General features: G+C 40.1%; 1 protein-coding gene across 1 annotated transcript in view; it reads right to left on the reverse strand.

Moving 5' to 3' along the window:
* Positions 1 to 21,028, reverse strand: part of PGM5 (phosphoglucomutase 5) — a 188,910-nt gene extending 167,882 nt beyond the window's left edge. Inside the window, exon 1 of the mRNA XM_068553322.1 lies at positions 20,768 to 21,028. Within this exon, the coding sequence (XP_068409423.1) occupies positions 20,768 to 21,028 (261 nt within the window). The remainder of the gene's footprint in view (positions 1 to 20,767) is intronic.
* Positions 21,029 to 21,228: the final 200 nt, after the last annotated feature.

Below are 21,228 nucleotides of genomic sequence, written 5' to 3' on the forward strand. Positions count from 1 at the left end.
AGAGCCAAGATAAATCATGTTCCACATGCTTTTGTTAAAATTTATTTAGTCATTCAACTTATTTTATTGAGTATTACCATGAAACAGGCAATGTAGAAGACCCTGCAGGTACAGTAATGAATACAAATTAATCACTACCCTCAAGGAGTAAACCTGCAGATTCAAGAATCTGAAAAATATTTGTAACTTTTGTTCATAATTTTCTCTCTCTCCCATTTTTCAGAATTATTCTTAAAGAAATAATCTTTAAAGGGGAAAAAGGTATGTATGTGTAGACATTTCCTACAGTGGTATTCATTAGAGGTGAAAAATTTTTTTAAATCATTATAAATGTCTAATAATGAAGAACCTATAAAATAAAGTGTGATGTATCAACTTATGGAATATTCTCCAGCCATCTAAAAGGATTATTATGAAGACCGAGCACCTGTGGCAGACTTGGTGAGCAGTCCACAAAAAGTTATGCTTCCCTTTCACAGGGCAGAACTGTTGCTGCACAGCAGCTGCCCAGCCAGGGGCTACATTTTCCAGACCACCCTTGCATCTAGGTGTGGCCACATGACCAGTTCTCGCAATGAGTGATAAACTATGAGAATGAGAACAGAAGTAATGTGTGTCCCTTCTGGGCTAAGGATGTTAAGGAGTAGATACGTCTTCTCCTCACTGCATATTTCCCCTTCCACAAACTCAACACAGGTGACCACACAGCTCTAGGAGATGCCAGAGGAAGAAGATGGAAAGAACCTGGGTCCCTAACTCACAGGATGGACAAGAGTCTTTGTTCATCAGCAAAATCCCCATTGGACTATTATGTGAGTGAGAAATAATTTTCTATTGTTTTTAAGGGAATAAAAATTGCCGAGGAGACCTTCAAGTCTCCTGGCAGAGAAGTAAGACAGGGAGGTCCCCTTCCTCCCCACAAATACATCAGAAATACATCTACATGTGGAACAACTCCTACAGAACACCTACTGAACGCTAGCAGAAGACCTGACTTCCCAAAAGCCGTGCGGCTGACAAGGTCTTGGTGCTCCAGCTGGGTGTCAGGCCTGTGCCTCTGAGGAGGGAGAGCCGAGGTCAGGACATTGGTCCACCAGAGACCTCCCAGCTCCACAAATATCAAATGGCAAAAGCTCTCCCAGAGATCACCATCTCAACGCTAAGACCCAGCTCCACTCAATTACCAGCAAGCTACAGTGCTGGACACCCTAAGTCAAACAATTAGCAAGACAGGAACACAACCACACCGATTAGCAGAGAGGCTGCCTAAAATCATAATAAGGTCACAGACACCCCAGAACAGACCACCGGACGTGGTCCTGCCCACCTGAAAGACAAGATCCAGCCTCATCCACCAGAAAACAGGCACCAGTCCCCTCGACTAGGAAACCTACACAACCCACTGAATCAACCTTAACCACTGGGGGCAGACACCAAAAACAATGGGAACTACGAACCTGGAGCCTGCAAAAGGAGACCCCAAGCACAGTAAGTTAAGCAAAATGAGAAGACAGAGAAATACCCAGCAGATGAAGGAGCAAAGTAAAAATCCACCAGACCAGACAAATGAAGAGGAAATAGGCAGCCTACCTGAAAAAGAATTCAGAGTAATGATAGTAAACATGATCCAAAATCTTGGAAATAGAATGGAGAAAATACAAGAAACATTTAACAAGGACCTAGAAGAACTAAACAGCAAACAAGCAATGAAGAACAACACAATAAATGAAATTAAAAATTCTCTAGAAGGAATCAATAGCAGAATAACTGAGGCAGAAGAACGGATAAGTGACCTGGAAGATAAAATAGTGGAAATAACTACTGCAGAGCAGAATAAAGAAAAAAGAATGAAAAGAATTGAGGACAGTCTCAGAGACTTCTGGGACAACATTAAATGCACCAACATTCGAATTATAGGGGTTCCAGAAGAAGTAGAGAAAAAGAAAGGGACTGAGAAAATATTTGAAGAGATTATAGTTCAAAACTTCCCTAATATGGGAAAGGAAATAGTCAATCAAGTCCAGGAAGTGCAGAGAGTCCCATACAGGCTAAATCCAAGGAGAAACACGCCAAGACACATATTAATCAAACTATGAAAAATTAAATACAAAGGAAAAATATCAAAAGCAGCAAGAGAAAAACAACAAATAACATACAAGGGAATCCTCATAAGGTTAGCAGCTGATCTTTCAACAGAAACTCTGCAAGCCAGAAGGGAGTGGCAGGACATATTTAAAGAGATAAAAGGGAAAAACCTACAACCAAGATTACTCTACCCAGCAGGGATCTCATTCACATTTGATGGAGAAATTAAAACCTTTACACACAAGCAAAAGCTAAGAGAATTCAGCACCGCCAAACCAGCTGTACAACAAATGCTAAAGGAACTTCTCTAGGCAGGAAACACAAGAGAAGGAAAAGACCTACAAAAACAAACCCAAAACAATTAAGAAAATGGTAATAGGAACATACATATCAATAACTGCCTTAAATGTAAATGGATTGAATGCTCCAACCAAAAGACCTAGACTGGCTGAATGGATACAAAAACAAGACCCGTATATATGCTGTCTACAAGAGACCCACTTCAGACCTAGGGACACATACGGACTGAAAATTAGGGGCTGGAAAAAGATATTCCATGCAAATGGAAATCAAAATAAAGCTAGAGTAGCAATTCTCATATCAGACAAGATAGACTTTAAAATAAAGACTATTACAAGAGACAAAGAAGGACACTACATAATGATCAAGGGATCAATCCAAGAAGAAGATATAACAATTGTAATTATTTATGTACCCAACATAGGAGCACCTCAATACATAAGGCAAATGCTAACAGCCATAAAAGGGGAAATCGACAGTAACATAATCATAGTAGGGGACTTTAACACCCCACTTTCACCAACGGACAGACCTTCCAAAATAAAGATAAATAAGGAAACACAAGCTTTAAATGATACATTAAACAAGGTGGACTTAATTGATATTTATAGGACATTCCATCCAAAAAAACAGAATACATTTTCTTCTCAAGTGCTCATGGAACATTCTCCAGGATAGATCATATCTGGATAACAAATCAAGCCTTGATAAATTTAAGAAAACTGAAATCATTAAATCATTTCAAGTATCTTTTCCTACCACAACGCTATGAGACTAGATATCAATTACAGGAAAAAACTGTAAAAAATACAAACACATGGAGGCTAAACAATACACTACATAATAACCAAGAGATCACTGAAGAAATGAAAGAGGAAATCAAAAAATACCTAGAAACAAATGACAATGAAATCACGATGACCCAAAACCTATGGGATGCAGCAAAAGCAGTTCTAAGAGGGAAGTTTATAGCAATACAATCCTACCTAAAGAAACAAGAAACATCTCAAACAACCTAACCTTACACCTAAAGCAATTAGACAGAGAAGAACAAAAAAACCCCCGAAGTTAGCAGAAGGAAAGAAATCATAAAAATCAGATCAGAAATAAATGAAAAAGAAGTAAAGGAAACAATAGCAAAGATCAGTAAAACTAAAAGCTGGTTCTTTGAGAAGATAAACAAAATTGATAAAGTATTAGCCAGACTCATCAAGGTAAAAAGGGAGAAGACTCAAATCAATAGAATTAGAAATGAAAAAGGAGAAGTAACAACTGACACTGCAGAACTACAAAGGATCATGAGAGATTACTACAAGCAACTCTATGCCAATAAAATGGACAACCTGGAAGAAATGGACAAATTCTTAGAAAAGCACAACCTTCCGAGACTGAACCAGGAAGAAATAGAAAATATAAACAGACCAATCACAAGCACTGAAATTGAAACTGTGATTAAAAATCTTCCAACAAACAAAAGTCCAGGAGCAGATGGCTTCACAGGCGAATTCTATCAAACATTTAGACAAGTGTTAACACCTATCCTTCTCAAACTCTTCCAAAATATAGCAGAGGGAGGAACACTCCCAAAATCATTCAACGATGCCACCATCATCCTGATACCAAAACCAGACAAAGATGTCACAAGGAAAGAAAACTACAGGCCAATATCACTGATGAACATAGATGCAAAAATCCTCAACAAAATACTAGCAAACAGAATCCAACAGCACATTAAAAGGATCATACACCATGATCAAGTAGGGTTTATCTCAGGAATGCAAGGATTTTTCAATAAACGCAAATCAATGAATGTGATACACCATATTAACAAACTGAAGGAGAAAAACCATATTATCATCTCAATAGATGCAGAAAAAGCTTTCAACAAAATTCAACACCGATTTATGATAAAAACCCTCCAGAAAGTAGGAATAGAGGGAACTTACCTCAACATAATAAAGGCCATATATGACAAACCCACAACCAACATCACTCTCAATGGTGAAAAACTGAAACTATTTCCACTAAGATCAGGAACAAGACAAGGTTGTCCACTCTCACCACTATTATTCAACATAGTTTTGGAAGTTTTAGCCACAGCAGTCAGAGAAGAAAAAGAAATAAAAGGAATCCAAATCAGAAAAGAAGAAGTAAAGCTGTCACTGTTTGCAGATGACATGATACTATACATAGAGAATCCTAAAGATGCTACCAGAAAAGTGCTACTAGAAGTAATCAATGAGTTTGGTAAAGTAGCAGGATACAAAATTAATGCACAGAAATCTCTTGCATTCCTACACACTAATGATGAAAAATCTGAAAGAGAAATTAAGGAAGCACTCCCATTTACCACTGCAACAAAAAGAATAAAGTATCTAGGAATAAACCTACCTAAGGAGACAAAAGACCTGTATGCAGAAAACTATAAGACATTGATGAAAGAAATTAAACATGTAACAAACAGATGGAGAGATATACCATGTTCTTGGATTGGAGGAATCAACACTGTGAAAATGACTCTACTACCCAAAGCAATCTACAGATTCAATGCAATCCCTATCAAACTACCACTGGCATTTTTCACAGAACTAGAACAAAAAATTTCACAATTTGTATGGAAACACAAAAGACTCCGAATAGCCAAACCAATCTTGACAAAGAAAAACGGAGCTGGAGGAATCAGGCTCCCGGACTTCAGACTATACTACAAAGCTACAGTAATCAAGACAGTATGGTACTGGCACAAAAACAGACATATAGATCAATGGAACAGAATAGAAAGACCAGAGATAAACCCATGCACCTATGGTCAACTAATCTATGACAAAGGAGGCAAGGATATACAGTGGAGAAGACACAGCCTCTTCAATCAGTGTTGCTGGGAAAACTGGACAGCTACATGTAAAAGAATGAAATTAGAACACTCCCTAACACCATACACAAAAATAAACTCAAAATGGATTAAAGACCTAAATGTAAGGCCAGACACTATCAAACTCTTAGAGGAAAACATAGGAAGAACCCTCTATGACATAAATCACAGCAAGGTCCTTTTTGACCCAACTCCTAGAGAAATGGAAATAAAAACAAAAATAAACAAATGGGACCTAATGAAACTTAAAAGCTTTTGCACAGCAAAGGAAACCATAAACAAGACGAAAAAACAACCCTCAGAATGGGAGAAAATATTTGCAAATGAAGCAACTGACAAAGGATTAATCTCCAAAATATATAACCAGCTCATGCAGCTCAATATCAAAAAAACAAACAACCCAATCCAGAAATGGGCAGAAGACCTAAATAGACATTTCTCCAAAGAAGATATACAGATTGCCAACAAACACATGAAAAGATGCTCAACATCGCTAATCATGTGATTAGAGAAATCAAATCAAAATTACAATGAGGTATCACCTCACACTGTCAGAATCACCATCATCAAAAAATCTACAAATAAATGCTGGAGAGGGTGTGGAGAAAAGGGAACACTCTTGCACTGTTGGTGGGAATGTAAATGGATACAGCCACTATGGAGAACAGTATGGAGGTTCCTTAAGAAACTAAAAACAGAACTACCATACGACCCAGCAATCCCACTACTGGGCATATACCATGAGAAAAGCATAATTCAAAAAGAGTCATGTACCACAATGTTCATTGCAGCACTATTTACAATAGCCAGGACATGGAAGCAACCTAAGTGTCCATCGACAGATGAATGGATAAAGAAGATGCGGCACATATATACAATGGAATATTACTCAGCCATAAAAAGAAATGAAATTGAGTTATTTGTAGTGAGGTGGATGGACCTAGAGTCTGTCATACAGAGTGAAGTAAGTCAGAAAGAGAAAAACAAATACCGTATGCTAACACATATATATGGAACCAAAAAAAAACAAACAAAAAAAATTGTTCTGAAGAACCTAGGGGCAGGACAGGAATAAAGAAGAAGACGTAGAGAATGGACTTGAGGACACGGGGAGGGGGAATGTAAGTTGGGATGAAGTGAGAGAGTGGCATGGACATATATACACTACCAAATGTAAAACAGATAGCTAGTTGGAAGCAGCCGCATAACACAGGGAGATCAGCTCAGGGCTCTGAGACCACCTAGAGGGGTGGGATAAGGAGGATGGGAGGGAGGGAGGAGATATGGGGATATACGTAAGTGTATAGCTGATTCACTTTCATATAAAACAGAAACTAATACACCATTGTAAAGCAATTATACTCCAATAAAGATGTTAAGAAAACATCAAGTTTTTTTGCTATAACAAAACATTTAAGTTTTGTTAAAACATTTAAACATTCAAGTTTATTTGCTATAACAACTTACACTTTCTTAAGTAGTAGAGAAGGAACATAGACAATGCTTTAATGCTAAGTCAAAATGCAGAAATCAAAATAACTTTTAAGCTATTACAACAATGTACAATTATGTACACTTTGGGGCTAGCACTTAGAAAAATACAGAAATAAATATGTACGGTTTATTTGTTAAATAGGAGAGATCATAGATACATTTTTATCTTATTAAATTTGAATTTTTTTAAAAGGTAATATCTTCTCTGTTTAACATTAAAGTGGGAAAATACACTTGAATAAAATTTCAACCTGAAACATTTTAGTTGTCAGTGGAGTATTAACAGGAGTTTAAATTCTAGTTATCTGGAAGTTTTAGCTGTGTGGATCTGCTCATTAACCCTCCAATACCAAAAAAAATGAGGTCATGCTGGGCACTGTATATAACTCTAGTTGAGGGACTTCTGAGAGGAGACAAGTGCTGGAGGGGATGCAGGAGAACGGGTGATGAGGCTTCTAAGATAAGACATGGAAAATCGTGACGATATTTGTGTCCCGTGGGAATGCTCACCAAAAAGTGACCTCAGCAGAGGAGGATTTAAATAATCAAGTGGCTAGAAGGACCAGCTCTGTCAAACCAGTTTGCCTCTTTCCCCAGCCACTCCTGTCATTGCCCAATGGGCTCGTGAACAGGCTGGCCGATGGCTGCAGGGAGGGAGGGCAAGCGTGGGCTCAGCACATGGACCTCCACTCACCAAGGCCGACCTGGCTGCAGCCACCGCTGAGGGCCCTATGTGTCCCCAGCAGAGACCAGCCCTCCGTCCAATCTCCACCTCTGTGTTCACATTAGCCTCTCTGTGTGCCTGTTTTCTCCTCTTCTGTAAATTCTCCCTCTCCTAATTAGCCCAAGGCAAATGTCATCAGAAAAGCTATGACTTTCAAGATCTAGTAATTGATCAAAGAAATATAACCTTTGGAAGCCCTGCTGTATAAAGAGAAAGCAACGCAACTTCGAGTTAAAAGATCTGTATATGAGTCTTTGCTCCACCCCTGACCTAAGGCAAATTGCGTCACTTGTCTGAGGCACCTTGTGCTCATCTGCAAAGCTGAGAGGGTTCAGGGTCATGAAAATTCACGTAAGATGAGATTATATAAACTCTTCATGAAATTCAACATGACCCAAATCATGCTATTGCCTTCCCCAAGCCCCCTCCCCTCCTCCAACATTTAAAATTCAATTTTAGACCTTAAATTAACCCTTAAACTACCATTTCCCTTTCTGAAAAAGTCTTAGAAGTACTATCCTCTGCCAATGTTGCAGACTGCTACCTTGCAAGAAAAAGATGGTCTACTTACATCATTGGCTTTGGTTTTGTTTACAGCATTGAAGCAGGCAACATCTGACTTCTATTCCTGAGTGAAACCCAGACCACAGCCTGGGGTGGTCTGAGCCATGGCACTTTGCTGCTCCCTCGCTGACCCTCCCAAAGGGGCACTGGAGGAACTGCCACACCCATACCATACAGTCTGTCTTTGACTGGAGGAAAGGAAACCTCTCCCAGCCCTGCAGACGGTGCACCAACCTGGGTGGGCTTTACTGCTACTGAGAAACATGTTCTTCAGTTCCCACTAGGAATGGGGGGCAAAGTAGACCCCAGTCCAGTGTTGCTTACACACACACACACAGAAGGCACACAGATACAGACAGATACCAGGATCCACAGGTAGCCATGAGAACACTGTCACACCTGCGCCTGCAGACACATACGTGAGGCACACACTTTCCCAGACACCCAGATACACAGACCCAGCATGAACTTGTTCTTATCCAGTCATGACTGCTAAATGCTAGGGAAAGGGAGGATGTAGCAGGTAGCCATGTGCAATTACCATCAATCATTTCCCTCAGGGCAGTTACTTATAATCCCTCTGAGTCTATGCTTCTAACTAGATGCCAGCGTCTTCCACCAACTCTCATGCCTCACCTAGATTGCATCACCATTTACTCCACCCATGAATGGGCACAGCAAGTGCCTCAGGAATCGATATGCCCTTCCACATACCACAGACCAGTGTCCTGAAATAGAGAAAATTTTATTTCATGAAGTTTTCTCCCAGCACATCCATACTTTACAACGTGTGCCATATACAATGAATTTTTTTAATGATTTTATTTCTGATGGCTCCCTCTTTTCAGAACACTAATAACTACTCTTCTAACCTAGATTTAGTATGAGTTCAGTTTCTAATTAGCTCAGATTAAAGTCCCGGAGAGCAGCAATATACAACTTAAACCCTCAGGCTAGAATCTCAGGGTAGACGTGGAATTTTGATACCAAATGATTTTTCCCCAGTAACATAACACTAAAGAAAGCAGGACTGTTTTCATGTGTGAAATCCCTTAAATAAGATTTCCACTTTATGGTTTCCTTTTAACTTTAAATAAGTCATAAAAAAAGTCCCACAGAGAGAAAAGAAAAAGTAAGCATGACATTCTTCAATAACCTCTGGTCACTGTGTCACATCCCTGTAATTCCCAAAGTGAATGAGAGAGAGTAAAGAGGGCACTAAACAGAAACTTCCTTGATGGTTTGCAGACAGAGTGCTGTACAGGACCACACAGCCACCACCATGTCCACCTACAAAGTGCATGGAAAGCCATAAACACAAAGATGCCTGTTTCTCATCTTCTTGGTTAAACAAAAAACAAAAGCCATGAAGGAAACCCAGAGCCACGCTGCTGTGGATGGCCAGGCTTCAGTCTCTCGTCTCTGCTGTCAGAGAGGAGTACCAGCCCCTGACCACTGCTGCATATGAGTAAGCAGGAGATGGCTAAGTGGAATTTTGAGAAATAACAAACTCAAGACATGGATGTAGTTATCCAAACGTCAAGGGACTTCTCCATTTGCACATGGATAATTGTGCAGTTATACGCTTTGTTACACGGAGACCAGATGGGAGCAACCGAGCTCATCCTCAGATGCCTGTTCCCCTGGAAGCCTTGACACACATACCCAGGGGCTGGAGGGTGAGACGAGAGTTCATTAGAACCAAACCAAGCTGTATTTCACGTTTGATTCCCAACATCTGAACAGGTGCAGAAAAGTCACGGGCATCTGGAAGTTTGGCCAAAGTTCTATTTCTCAATCAGCCCACCAATTCTCAAGGTCTCACTGAGAAGATCAGGCACTCTAGCTTTCCTTGGGTGCAAAATGGGGGCAATGAAATTGAGACTTATGTTCCTACTGGTAATTCAGTGCTTGGAAGATACTGAAATCTTTACCTTAAGATATAGAACTCGGCTCAGTGAAAGAAGAAAGGGCTCTATCTGCTGCCATTTTATGAGGTGATCAACCCAACCAGATACCAGGATAAGAACTATTGGATCCATCTGGGTAAAGAAAGCAGGGCTGAGTGCCCTGAGATAAGCTGAGATTTTGGCATTCAACGGGAAATGATGCAAAAATGGACTTGCCACCTGCCGGCTATATGACTTTGGACAAGATCCTGAATCCTCTGTATTTCAGTTTTGTTACCTAAAAGATGAAGGGTGAAAGAAAGTAACACAGCCAAGCTCCAGTTCAGCATCTGACACCCAGTAAATCTTTGATATATTTCCCTTGCCTTCCTTGCTGGTGTCATTTCTTAATTCTTAATTATGAATTTCTAATTCATAGTAATTGAATGCATTTGTTGTTTCACTAACCTGCAATGGTTTTCTAATTACAAATATATATACGACATTTATATATATGACAAATATATGTATATATAGTACATATATGACATTTAGAAAGTACTCATAAGCAAGAAGAAAGTAAAACTCATCTATAAACCTAAAAGTGACCACAGTAAACATTTCAGTGTCTAACCTTTGTCTATGTGTCTTGGGATATCTCTCTCTCTCTCATTCACATATTTATATTTTTACAAAAGGGATTGTTGTGTAGTCTACATCTTTCACTTAACATATCTACCCCTTCTGTGGAGTCTTTCTCCGTCACTGACTATTTTTCCACAACATGATTTTAGTGGCTGTATAGTCTTCCATTATTTAAATGTACCATGGTTTACTGACCAATATAAAAGCGTTCTTTTACCTAAGTTTTTATATGTGAAACTAAAAATGTTTGAGGACTAAACCCATCCTATGAAATAAATTTAACTCAAAGTAGCTTGCCACCAATTAAATAGAAAATTAGTTGTAACACACCTACATAAGTGCAATGTCTTCTTTGTTCTTTAACCACCAGATCTGCTCATTAAGAAACTGCTAAAGTCCATGGTGATCAGTGACAGGACCTCATGTCTGTATCCTCGCCTTGGCCCGGATCTTCCTATTTTCATTGCCCCATCTATGCCTCTGACTTGCACCGGCCACTGGTATGTCCCATGCCAGACTGCTAACTTACCCACGTTACTGAGCTCACAGCAGAAAGCTGTCCGTACAAGATCCTGCCTGGAATGCAGGAATTATACTACTTATATTTCTTACTATTGGTCCATCCAACTCCAGCACAAGTTCTATTTATTATCATAGAAACATAGGTCATTTGGGAACATTTAGTCACCTCCTTCAACTCTATGCTGTCTTCAGATATTTCTGACATCTGGGCCTCTGCTCTACTCTCTTTTTGAATATATCCAGGGAAGAAGATGTATCTTCGGGGAGGGGGTGTCCTGGGCACATGTGCACACACATATGCTATTTGATAAACTATCTAAATGCTTAAGAACACTTTCCATCTGGAACCTTTATAAGTAGACAGTACACACACACACACACACACACACACACACACACACACACATATATAAAATCCCAAAAGAAAAAACTCACTATCTTTGGCTCTTTTGTAGATAGAATATATATATATAGATTCATATACATATTCCTCTATATATGTGTGTATTTTTTCCCAGAAAAATCTCAGTCTCTCTTTATAGCTATGTGTTTTTCCCTGAGTAGCAGTCACAGTCAATTAAAATACATATATGTGGATCTTTGAGTAAATTCCATCAGACCAATATCTGTCTGGTTGGGAAATAATTACTGTCCATTTGCTAAGTGCCACCAACCGTTGTACTATGTTCCAGTGAACTAAAGACCTCTGGCGATCACAGATTTACAACTCAGCAAGATTAAACAATTTACTGTTATTTATGACAGCAAAGCTAGGTCTTCTGTATTATATTCCGCGTTAGCATCTGTCACTTTACATTTGGGAGATGCTGTCCAAAAAAAGATTATGCCTCCTAACCAAACATTCAGCAGGGCTGCAGGAACAGGCACCCTGACAAACATCCTGACAAAATGCTTTAAAGCATCGCTAGAGCTTGCAGCTGTGCATTTTCAGACTACTCAGCAGATGAGCGTGGAGTCTCTTAGCCTCTGCTTGGTCTGTTCCTCTCAGTAATCCCTCACATGGCCCAGTCCATTAGGCTTGAAAATCCGCATGAAATGAGCAGATTAAGATCTGGCCTCAGGTGGGGGCAGTGGAGCAGGTATAGAAGGGTGGGTCTGCTTTTAACGTAGCCTGAGCCTCAGAAAGGTTTAAGATTGAAAAGCATGGCATTGACTCAGCTGATTCATAATAGGAAATAATGCACAGACCATGCAAAAAGAAGTCCTTTATGTTGAGTTAAAGTCTACGCCAGAGCAGCTGCTGCCACCTCAAGTACCGTGACAGGGTGTGCGTACATGTGTGTCTGTGTGTGCATGAGTGAGTGTGTGTGTGTGTGTGTGTGTGAGCGTTCATGCTGGGAGAGGGGAGAGGATCATGAGTTCAGCAGTCGCCACCTAAGCCTTAGCCAGCAGCCTGCAGAAATGCCGAAAGTCTTATGAAAGCAACTGTGATCACCACATCGACGGGCGCCTTCTGTCAGTAAGGCTACTGAGAATAAAAAGCATATATGCACATGTCCTTTTATTTTAATCAGAGAAAAATAGTTTGGTAATAATTGTGCTATGTGAATCAATAAAATAATTGACAATAATCCATTACCTCATTCAATCCTCCCAAAACCCCTGGAAGATGTGGAAGGCAAGTATTACGACCGTGCCTATTTTTATAAATGAGGAAACAAACCCCAGAAAACTAGGTGACTTCCCCACAGTCCTACACGTTGCAAATGATAGTATAATGATTCAAATTCAGAGTTTCTCCTTTTTTCTTAACTACTCTCTAGTGATGTGTTTAATTATGAAAGCAAGGCATATATACGTGTGTACTTACTTAATAAAGAGAAGTATATGAGTAGAAAGGGAAAGGATTCCCCTCCCCCACCAAACACACCCACATACCCCAGATATATTCACTGTTAACTGTCTGGACTATGTTCCTCCAACCCTATTTTCTATGCCTAATTATATACACAAAAGTGGGATCATGCTACACATGACCCTCTACTAATTGCTTTGTTTCACTTTAACAAACTATCATCCACATCTTTCTCATGTCACATATAGATCCACGTCCTTCATTTATGGATATTAATGCATTCCTGGTGTGGTTGTGTCATAAATTATGTACCTGTTCTCTACTGCTGAACATATAAATTGTTTCCAAGTTTTTTTTTTAATAAAGCTGTTTTGTTTTTTTAAGTTTTTTGGGGGGGGGGGCGGGGGGGGCCCGAGCCGAGCAGCATGTGGGATCTTAGTTCCCCAGACCAGGGATCAAACCCACACCCCCTGCATTGGAAGCGTGGAGTCTTAACCACTGGACCACCAGGGAAGTCCCTCCAAGTTTTTCTTTAGCAAAATGCTGCAGTGCGTATTCTTGTACATAAATGTTTCCACATTTGTATCAGAAAATTTACAGGATATATTCTTAGAGTAAGGGATTCTTAGATTATTGGACAAGTACTCTATTAATTTAGATACATACTGCCAAATTGCCTGACCAAAAAGTTGTATCAATTTAACTTCCACCAACAGTATACAAACATGACAATTTTCCAACACCTACGCCAGCTCTGCGTATTTTCCATTTTTTTCAAATTAATGGATTGTTTTTATTTTTATTTCTTTGGTTACTAACGAGGCTGATCACCTTTTCATGCATTTGTGGTGGTTGTTGACAATATTTCTTTTAAACTGTTTGAATTTTCTTATTGATTTGGGAAAGCTTTTCATACATTGTAGCTATTAACCATCTCCTGTAAAACTCTCCTCCTAGTATTTTGTGAGGTCTTTTGTCAATCAGGATAAACTCTGGTTCTATGATTTCAAATTCTTTTCTCTTTTTTATTATAAATGTCTAAATATAAAACTACATATCCCTAGCTACCAAACTGGACTCTTATTAGAGGAAAACAATAGAAAGGCAGTAATTATACTATTTGTACAAAGCACCTATTAGTAGAGACTTGGAAAGAAAATTGTCTGTGACTTTATGCCAAGAAAAAAGAATTTCTTTGGGGATTCAATGTTCCTAAAAATTTTTTTTCTTCAGACAAATACAGGCATTACTCCAAAATTTGACGTCACTAACAATGCAGGAGATGAAAGGTATTGAAAGACTCAGAAAATGTGGATTTTAACAAGTCTTGTGTATATCCCAGATATCCTCTTATTCATAAGTAATGAGAGTCAAGTCAGATGAAAGAACCGAAAACTTTCCCTTTGGCTATGCAAGTATAAACAGTAAAGGCATACTGGCCAAATCTTGAGTGTTTGCAATTAGCTGTCAAGGCTGTAGGCTAACAAAGGACATTGCAGCCCTAGCTTTTTACCTTCAATTTAAAAATCCCTGGGAAATTTAGACTTTTTTTTTTCTGCTGCCTATTATTCCCAAATAATCCTATTACAGTGTTCATTCATGTCACTGTTGTCTAACAGAAGAGTGGCCAGAGCCCAAAAGATGAAGGGTAAGGTTGGTAAAGCCAATACCTCTCCTTAGATTCCCCCAAAATAGGTTCCAACTGCTATTCCTCAAGGCTGTACAGAAACTAGCAAACTTCCAGAGTTCACAAAGGGAACAGATGTTTTATAAAAAATTCTTAGGGCAAGTTTCAGACATAATGTTGCTGATGGGTATCTGTCTTTTCAATAAACATCATTATACTTTATCACAAGATTTAATAAAGCAGCTTAGTTAAAAATGCCATCTGGGTCTCTGGACACATTAAACAAAGCTTAAAATAACCCACCCTAGCAACTGGGAGGGCCCAGCTGTTCTCAAAACCTCTCCCACTCCTTTTACTTCCTCATAAAAAAATGAATGAGGACTTGAGGCTAAAAGAGTCAAGAATGAACAGACCCAAACAAGGATAAGGGTGGAACCAAGGGCTCCCTAAAATTTGCTATTGCTCATATAATAGATTTTCCATTTCCACAATTCAGGGGATGAGGATTTGGGAAGGGAAGCAAGATAAAGTTATGAGAGGCTCTTTAGGGTTTTCTAATGTATTACAAGCCAGCCCTTCCTAACATCTGGGCCATAGTAGCCCATTCCATTCACCTATTCTGTTGTGAACACCCATAGAAAATACAGAGCAATCACCACCCAGTTCTTTTCCCTTCTAGAGATAGGACCTGGAGCTAGCCACACCCAGATTTCCACATCCATTCCAGGAAAGAAGCCTTAGTGTTACAGTACATGTTTCCCTCTCTTGCTTCCTTCTTCTTTCATCACTGCTGGCCACCCACCACCATATCCCACTCTGCTTCTCTTCCAAATATATGTTCCTTGTCTTTGGGACCAAACCAAAATTTGTTGCCCAGATAGTTCTCATAAATGCCAAGGCAAGTGTATTCTCATTCTTTGGAAACAGACACCTCTTTATGACCTGTTGGAATCAAATACAACCTGTGTCAGCATCTATCCGGAGGGCACGCCCAAGCCCCTCACTGATCTAGCATTCCTCATATCATTTCACTTCATTTTCTACCTCTAAAAGATTTCACAAGCCATTGAGGAGCTCTTGAATTCTGTAAGCTGCACTGTATGCCAATATTATTATCATTAATGCTGATCATCATATGGCCAGTACAGTGCATGGCTAATTGACAAATGGATTTTCCCTTGGCTAAAACTTGTTACAGAGCTCTAGGTTAGTCCATACATGTAGTCAAATCATTATTATCTGAGATGTATTCAGCTGACCATAATAATACTCCCTTGTATTTCTTAGTGCTGTGGATGTTACAAAATGCTTTCATATGCAGTGCTTCATTTGATTCTCAGGATAATTCAGAGATGCTATCATACCCAATTTATAGATGAGAAAACAAGTGGTTTCTAGGTATGTCAAGAGGTTAAAGCATTTGCACTGCAACTGGTATGTCAGAGCTAGGAAAATAAGGCAAGCCCTCCAGCTGCTGATACAGTGCTTTTTCTACCATACCTCATTGCCTCCTGGGCTAAAGTCAAAAGAGAGCGTGGTTATCGTATGAAGAAATCTGGTTTGGGTTTGCCAATTATGTATTTGTAGTATTTGTCAACCTCCTTTTATTTAACCAATAGTTGCTTTTGATTGTAACAGTCTGGCTCCATTAAACACACACACACACACACACATTTTAAATGCTAAATTATAGAAGTGTGCTGTCCAGTATGGTACCTACTAACCACTTGTGGCTACCTAAGTTTCGATCTTAATTAATTAAAATTAAATGAAATGTAAAATTCAGTTCTTCAGCAGCATCAGCTACATTTCAAGTATTCAACAGTCAAGTGTCCTAGTTGGCTAGGACAGTGCAGATTACAGAACATTCCCATCATCACAGTAAGTTCTGTTAGACAGTGCCAATATACAACGTCATCTCAGAAAAAGGAGACTTTAGAAAAAGTCAGAAACATCTTCAGGCAGACACAGTTCTGTCACCTGTCCAATATTAAAGGTAGTTTAGGACTAAAAAAGAAGATTTTAACAAAGAGGAGAAAGAAAGACAGATGCCCTTAGCCACAAATGGATCTACCCAGAGAAGGGCAAAGGCATTCCTGTAGCCATTATGATGCATTTAGCTTTTCAATTCTTTAAGACATTAGAATAAATTGATACATAGAGGATCTAAACCCCTGAGGAGGATCTAAAGCAGATGGAAATAGAAATAGGATAAAAAAATCAATTAGTTTCAAACTAAGTCTGATCTCAATTCATTTAAATGACACTATTTACTTCATATACTTAGTTTTTTGTTGTTTGTTTGTTGCTCTATATAGCATGACATAGTTTGTATCTTTAAAGGGGGATTAAAATACTTCTGGGGTTTTTTAGATAAATTCACATAGCCCCATAAAAACTATTTAAAAAAAAAGGTAGTTTCTTTTCATTCTTCAATAATCTATTCAAATTGATTATATAAAAATCCAGGAGTCCATAGGGATATTCGAAAAAGTGAAAGCAAAACAAAACAAAATTCATGTGTCATCAATGGAGGTGGCTATTTCACCAAATTCTTACTCTGAAAATTGATGATTAAAAAAGAGAGAGAAATAAACACATATTCTGTCTTTCCAGAAGGAACTATATTACAGAATAATCAAATAGCCTAGTAGTGAGGAAAATACCCAGTTTATAGAAAAATGCCAGCTAAAACATGTAGATGGAATTAGAGAATTTGAAAATCATCATTTTGAAACCCTTAATGAAATAATCAACTCAAGCCAGTATCATTAATGGATGCTAAAACAATTGGGTAAAAATTGATAAGGAACTGAATATTCACATGGTACAAAGTTCACCCCATAGCCTACTGCTAGTCCCAAAGGGGAAAATAATGGACCATACCACCATAGCTCTATAATTATCTCAGCATCACGGATGATGGAACAACCAGAGATTATGTTTCCTTGTATTATGCAACTGAATACACACCATCACCTATGAAATAATCTTATAAAAAAATATCAAACCTGACTCTAATTAAGCCTTTAGACTGATTTCTAGTTCACATACACACACAGGGAATAGAGTGAAAAGTTAAATGACACCATAAAGAAGTAATCAGAAAATTCCAGAAAGGAGGTGGAGGAGACATTCTATAGAAAAACCAACCGACCTAGTCTCAGCAACAAGTCAATTTTGTTAACAAAATAAAAATAAAAAGGGAGGTACTTTCTAGGTTAAAAGAGACTTAAGACAAATGTAGTGTGTGTTCCTTGATTAGAAGAAACAAGTTTGAACAAATTAGGTATAAAAGACATTTCAGAATAATTGAAGAAATCTGAATGTGGACTGGGTCATAAATAATGTAAAGAAATAATTTTTTATGTTGTTTGGGATGTTAATGATACTGTCACTATCAAGGAAAATGTTCTTCTTTTTTAGAGATCCATACTGAAGAACTTAGGGAAAAATGTCATGTTCTTTAATATACTTTAATATACTTTAGCCCCTCGAAAAGATGAATCAAACATAGAAAAATGTCAACAATCTAGGACAAGGGCATATGGATGTCGTTAATCTATTCTCTGTACTTTTCTGAAAGCTTGAAAGTTTCATAACTTTATGAGAAAGTTTTTTAAAATCTCAAATTGTACAGGTGTTTGTGTAGGAATCTATTTCAAACTTTATGAGATATTAAAATATTAATAGTGTAGTTTACTGTTCTAGAAATTCCAAACTTCTGTTTTCCTCCAGCAATTACATAATTGAAGAGCAACTATCATTTTTTATAGAAAAACTGCTTTGTAAAATTAACTTTTTCAATCAAAACCAAGGTTTTTCAGAGAGAGAGAATGCAGCCCACCTGGTTAGATTCAAGTCAGTTCAAAGAGAATAAATTCTATCGTCTACTATTTTCTTTTTTTTTTTTTTTTTACTATGAATATCCAGTGGGAAATCAAAAAAGGCCAAAGCATTTGGAATCGAAGTTCCCCATTCCTGAGTATAATCAGCAGGCCAAGTCAGGAGGCAAGTGCATCCCCAACAATTTGCAATCATGCAAGACCAATTTTGCTTACGGTGGTCCCTTTTAAACTGCCTCTCTCCTGAAGTCAGCCTTCTGATTATTCACTTTGCTTTAGCAAAAGCTCCCACGAAGGTGAACAAAATGAGGAAAAGACTGGTGAAAACCGGCTGTTTGAAATCTTTATAAGAGTCAACCATCCCTTTCCCCCATGCCCGTCCATCTTAGAATTAATACTTTCAGATTATTTAAAAGACGGTGCTTCTGTGTGGACTTTAGTTTGTCATTCTGTCCTTCATAACAACTGGTAGATTAAATTTGACTCTATTTTAGGTATATATTAACGTATGCTAACTATCTCCTAAAAGAAACTCCACTCTTAAAGTCAATAAAATGTGTTTACAGAGCAGACCCACTGAAGTTAAGAGATTGAAGAGTCCTTAGGGTAAAGTATGCCAAGAAATAATAAAGCATAATAATAATGTGTCCATGCAAATCAACAACTGTAACTTCAAAACTATCCTGACCCACAGTAAATACTGGACAGGCTATGTTTTTCTCACTTCTTGAAAACCTGGCCCAGGAAGGAGTATGAAAGCTGCCACAGCTCTCCCAAGGCTCATTATTCTCCATCATTCCACGGGAACGGCTTTGTCAGACAAGAGTAAAAGACCATTTGTTAACCTCTCTCCAAATCCCTGATTCAAGCCAACTTTCATCAATCCCAAGTGAGGAGCCAGAGAGAAATACAAGTCTTATATCTCCAGCAGCATCATCTGCTGGGGTTGGAGATCACAGTTCCACCACCCAGCTCACCCTCACCCCTACCACCCCACCCCACTCCCCAGCCAGGCCCTGTTTCACCCAACTGCTTTTTGGTTAGTAAAAAAAAATCCTCTTTCTCTACTCCTGAAACACTGAGAAGGGGGAGTTATAGTAGACAAATGTGAAGCATGGACAACCTCAAAGCTGTTTTTTTAAGCAAGAAATGAGAAAATTAAAAAGGATAGGTTTGGAAAGGAGGGAAGGAGGGAATTCAAAAGCCAGATAATTGTTTAGTTTCACTTTTTTAAATGTTCACACTCATTTATACATCTGCAGAGGTTTCACTTAAAGGAAAGTTCTATGTGTGTGGATCTGACTGCATTAACAAGGCTTAAGTTCCTCTTTTAGACAATGTTTCCCACAGAAAATTCAGGGACCCTTGAAGTCAGTATCCCTCTTGAGACACTGCTGGCTTTGGAAAGGAGGAAATCAGGGTATGGGGATACTTCAAAAGGTGCGTCTAGTTGTAGGATAGGGAGAAAGGAAGGAGAAAGAGAAAAACTCAAGGTCTGAGAATTCACATTGCAAAAGAAGACTACTTAAGTCGTGCGAGAAGGGGGAGGAAATGAGGATGAAAACTGCAGGGGAGAAGAGGCATGAAATGTTGTCAACTGCCAAAGGGCATCTTGGAGAGAAGTTGGGAATTGCTTTAAGAAAAGCATTGCAAATCTCATTTCTGACCATTTAGAGATTTGCCTCCCCGGAACGGAGAGTCCAGTCTGTATAGCTTCAAATTGATCCCCGTCCCATCCTTTCCCTAATCAAATCAATTATGAAATATAACTCCACGAACCAATGATATTAAAAACCTTCAGGGTCCACGCTTGCTAAATATGTCAGTAACCAACACTGGTGTGTGTGTGTGTGTGTGTGTGTGTGTGTGTGTGTGTGTGTCTTCGGAGCCAACACTACTGTTAAATTTGGCAGAGCCAAGATGTGGAGTAGAAGAAGACTGCAAATAGGATACAGGAGTGGGGGCGGGGAGGGGGACAACCATCAATATACTGGTAGCGGGAGGGTAGTGAAAAAGGTCAGAGCAAATATTTTTAAAGGGCTGGGAAAGAGAAAGTCAAGAACAGCGAGCAGGTGCAGGACATGGTCAGAGTCCAGAGAGAGTTCAGGGCGATGTGGCAGGTCGGTCGGGGTGCCGGCTGGGCTCAAAGAAGGGCGAGGAACACTTAAGGCCTTTCGGAGCGGCGGGCGCGACACAGCCCGGGCGTCCCGGGTGCGCCGGGGAGGCTGCGGGGAGCTGCGGTGGCGGGACGCGGGCGGAGGGTACCTGGGGGAGCGGCCGAGCCTGGGCGCAGGGTGGGGGTCTGGGCCGGGCCTGGGGCGGGCCGGCGGAGGGGGCAGGGTGAGGAGGCGGACTGCGGACGCGAGGGCCGGCATGTCACTCACCCCGTTGGCCGCGGCCATCTGCACCACGATCTCCGTGGCCGTCCTGCTGAAGTACCTGCCGTCGCTGCCCACCACCATGGTGCAGCCCTGGCGGTCGCGCAGGTCGATGGACGACAGCACGCTCTGGATGAAGTTGGGCAGGTAGTTGCGCTGACCCTCGAAGAGCCCGGTGGGCCGTCGCAGCCCCCCGCCGCCAGCCGGCCGCTGGTCCTCGTAGGGCGCCGTCGGCACCGTCAGCACCGGGATGGGGCTCCCCTCCATGGCGCCTCCTGGCCGGTCCTGCCGCGGCTCCGGGAGCCGGAGGGAATCTGCAGCCCGACGGGGCCCCCACCAGCTTGGCGGCGCGCCCGGGCTCCGCCTCGCGCCGCGGCCCCCTCTGCGGCCGGCCCGCGCCCCGCGCCCTCCTGCCGCGCCGACCGCTCCTCCCTCTGCGCGCGGCCCCTAGCTGCCCCGGCAGAGTT

The sequence above is a fragment of the Eschrichtius robustus genome, chromosome 10 (assembly GCF_028021215.1).
Source record: "Eschrichtius robustus isolate mEscRob2 chromosome 10, mEscRob2.pri, whole genome shotgun sequence".
NCBI lineage: Eukaryota > Metazoa > Chordata > Mammalia > Artiodactyla > Eschrichtiidae > Eschrichtius > Eschrichtius robustus.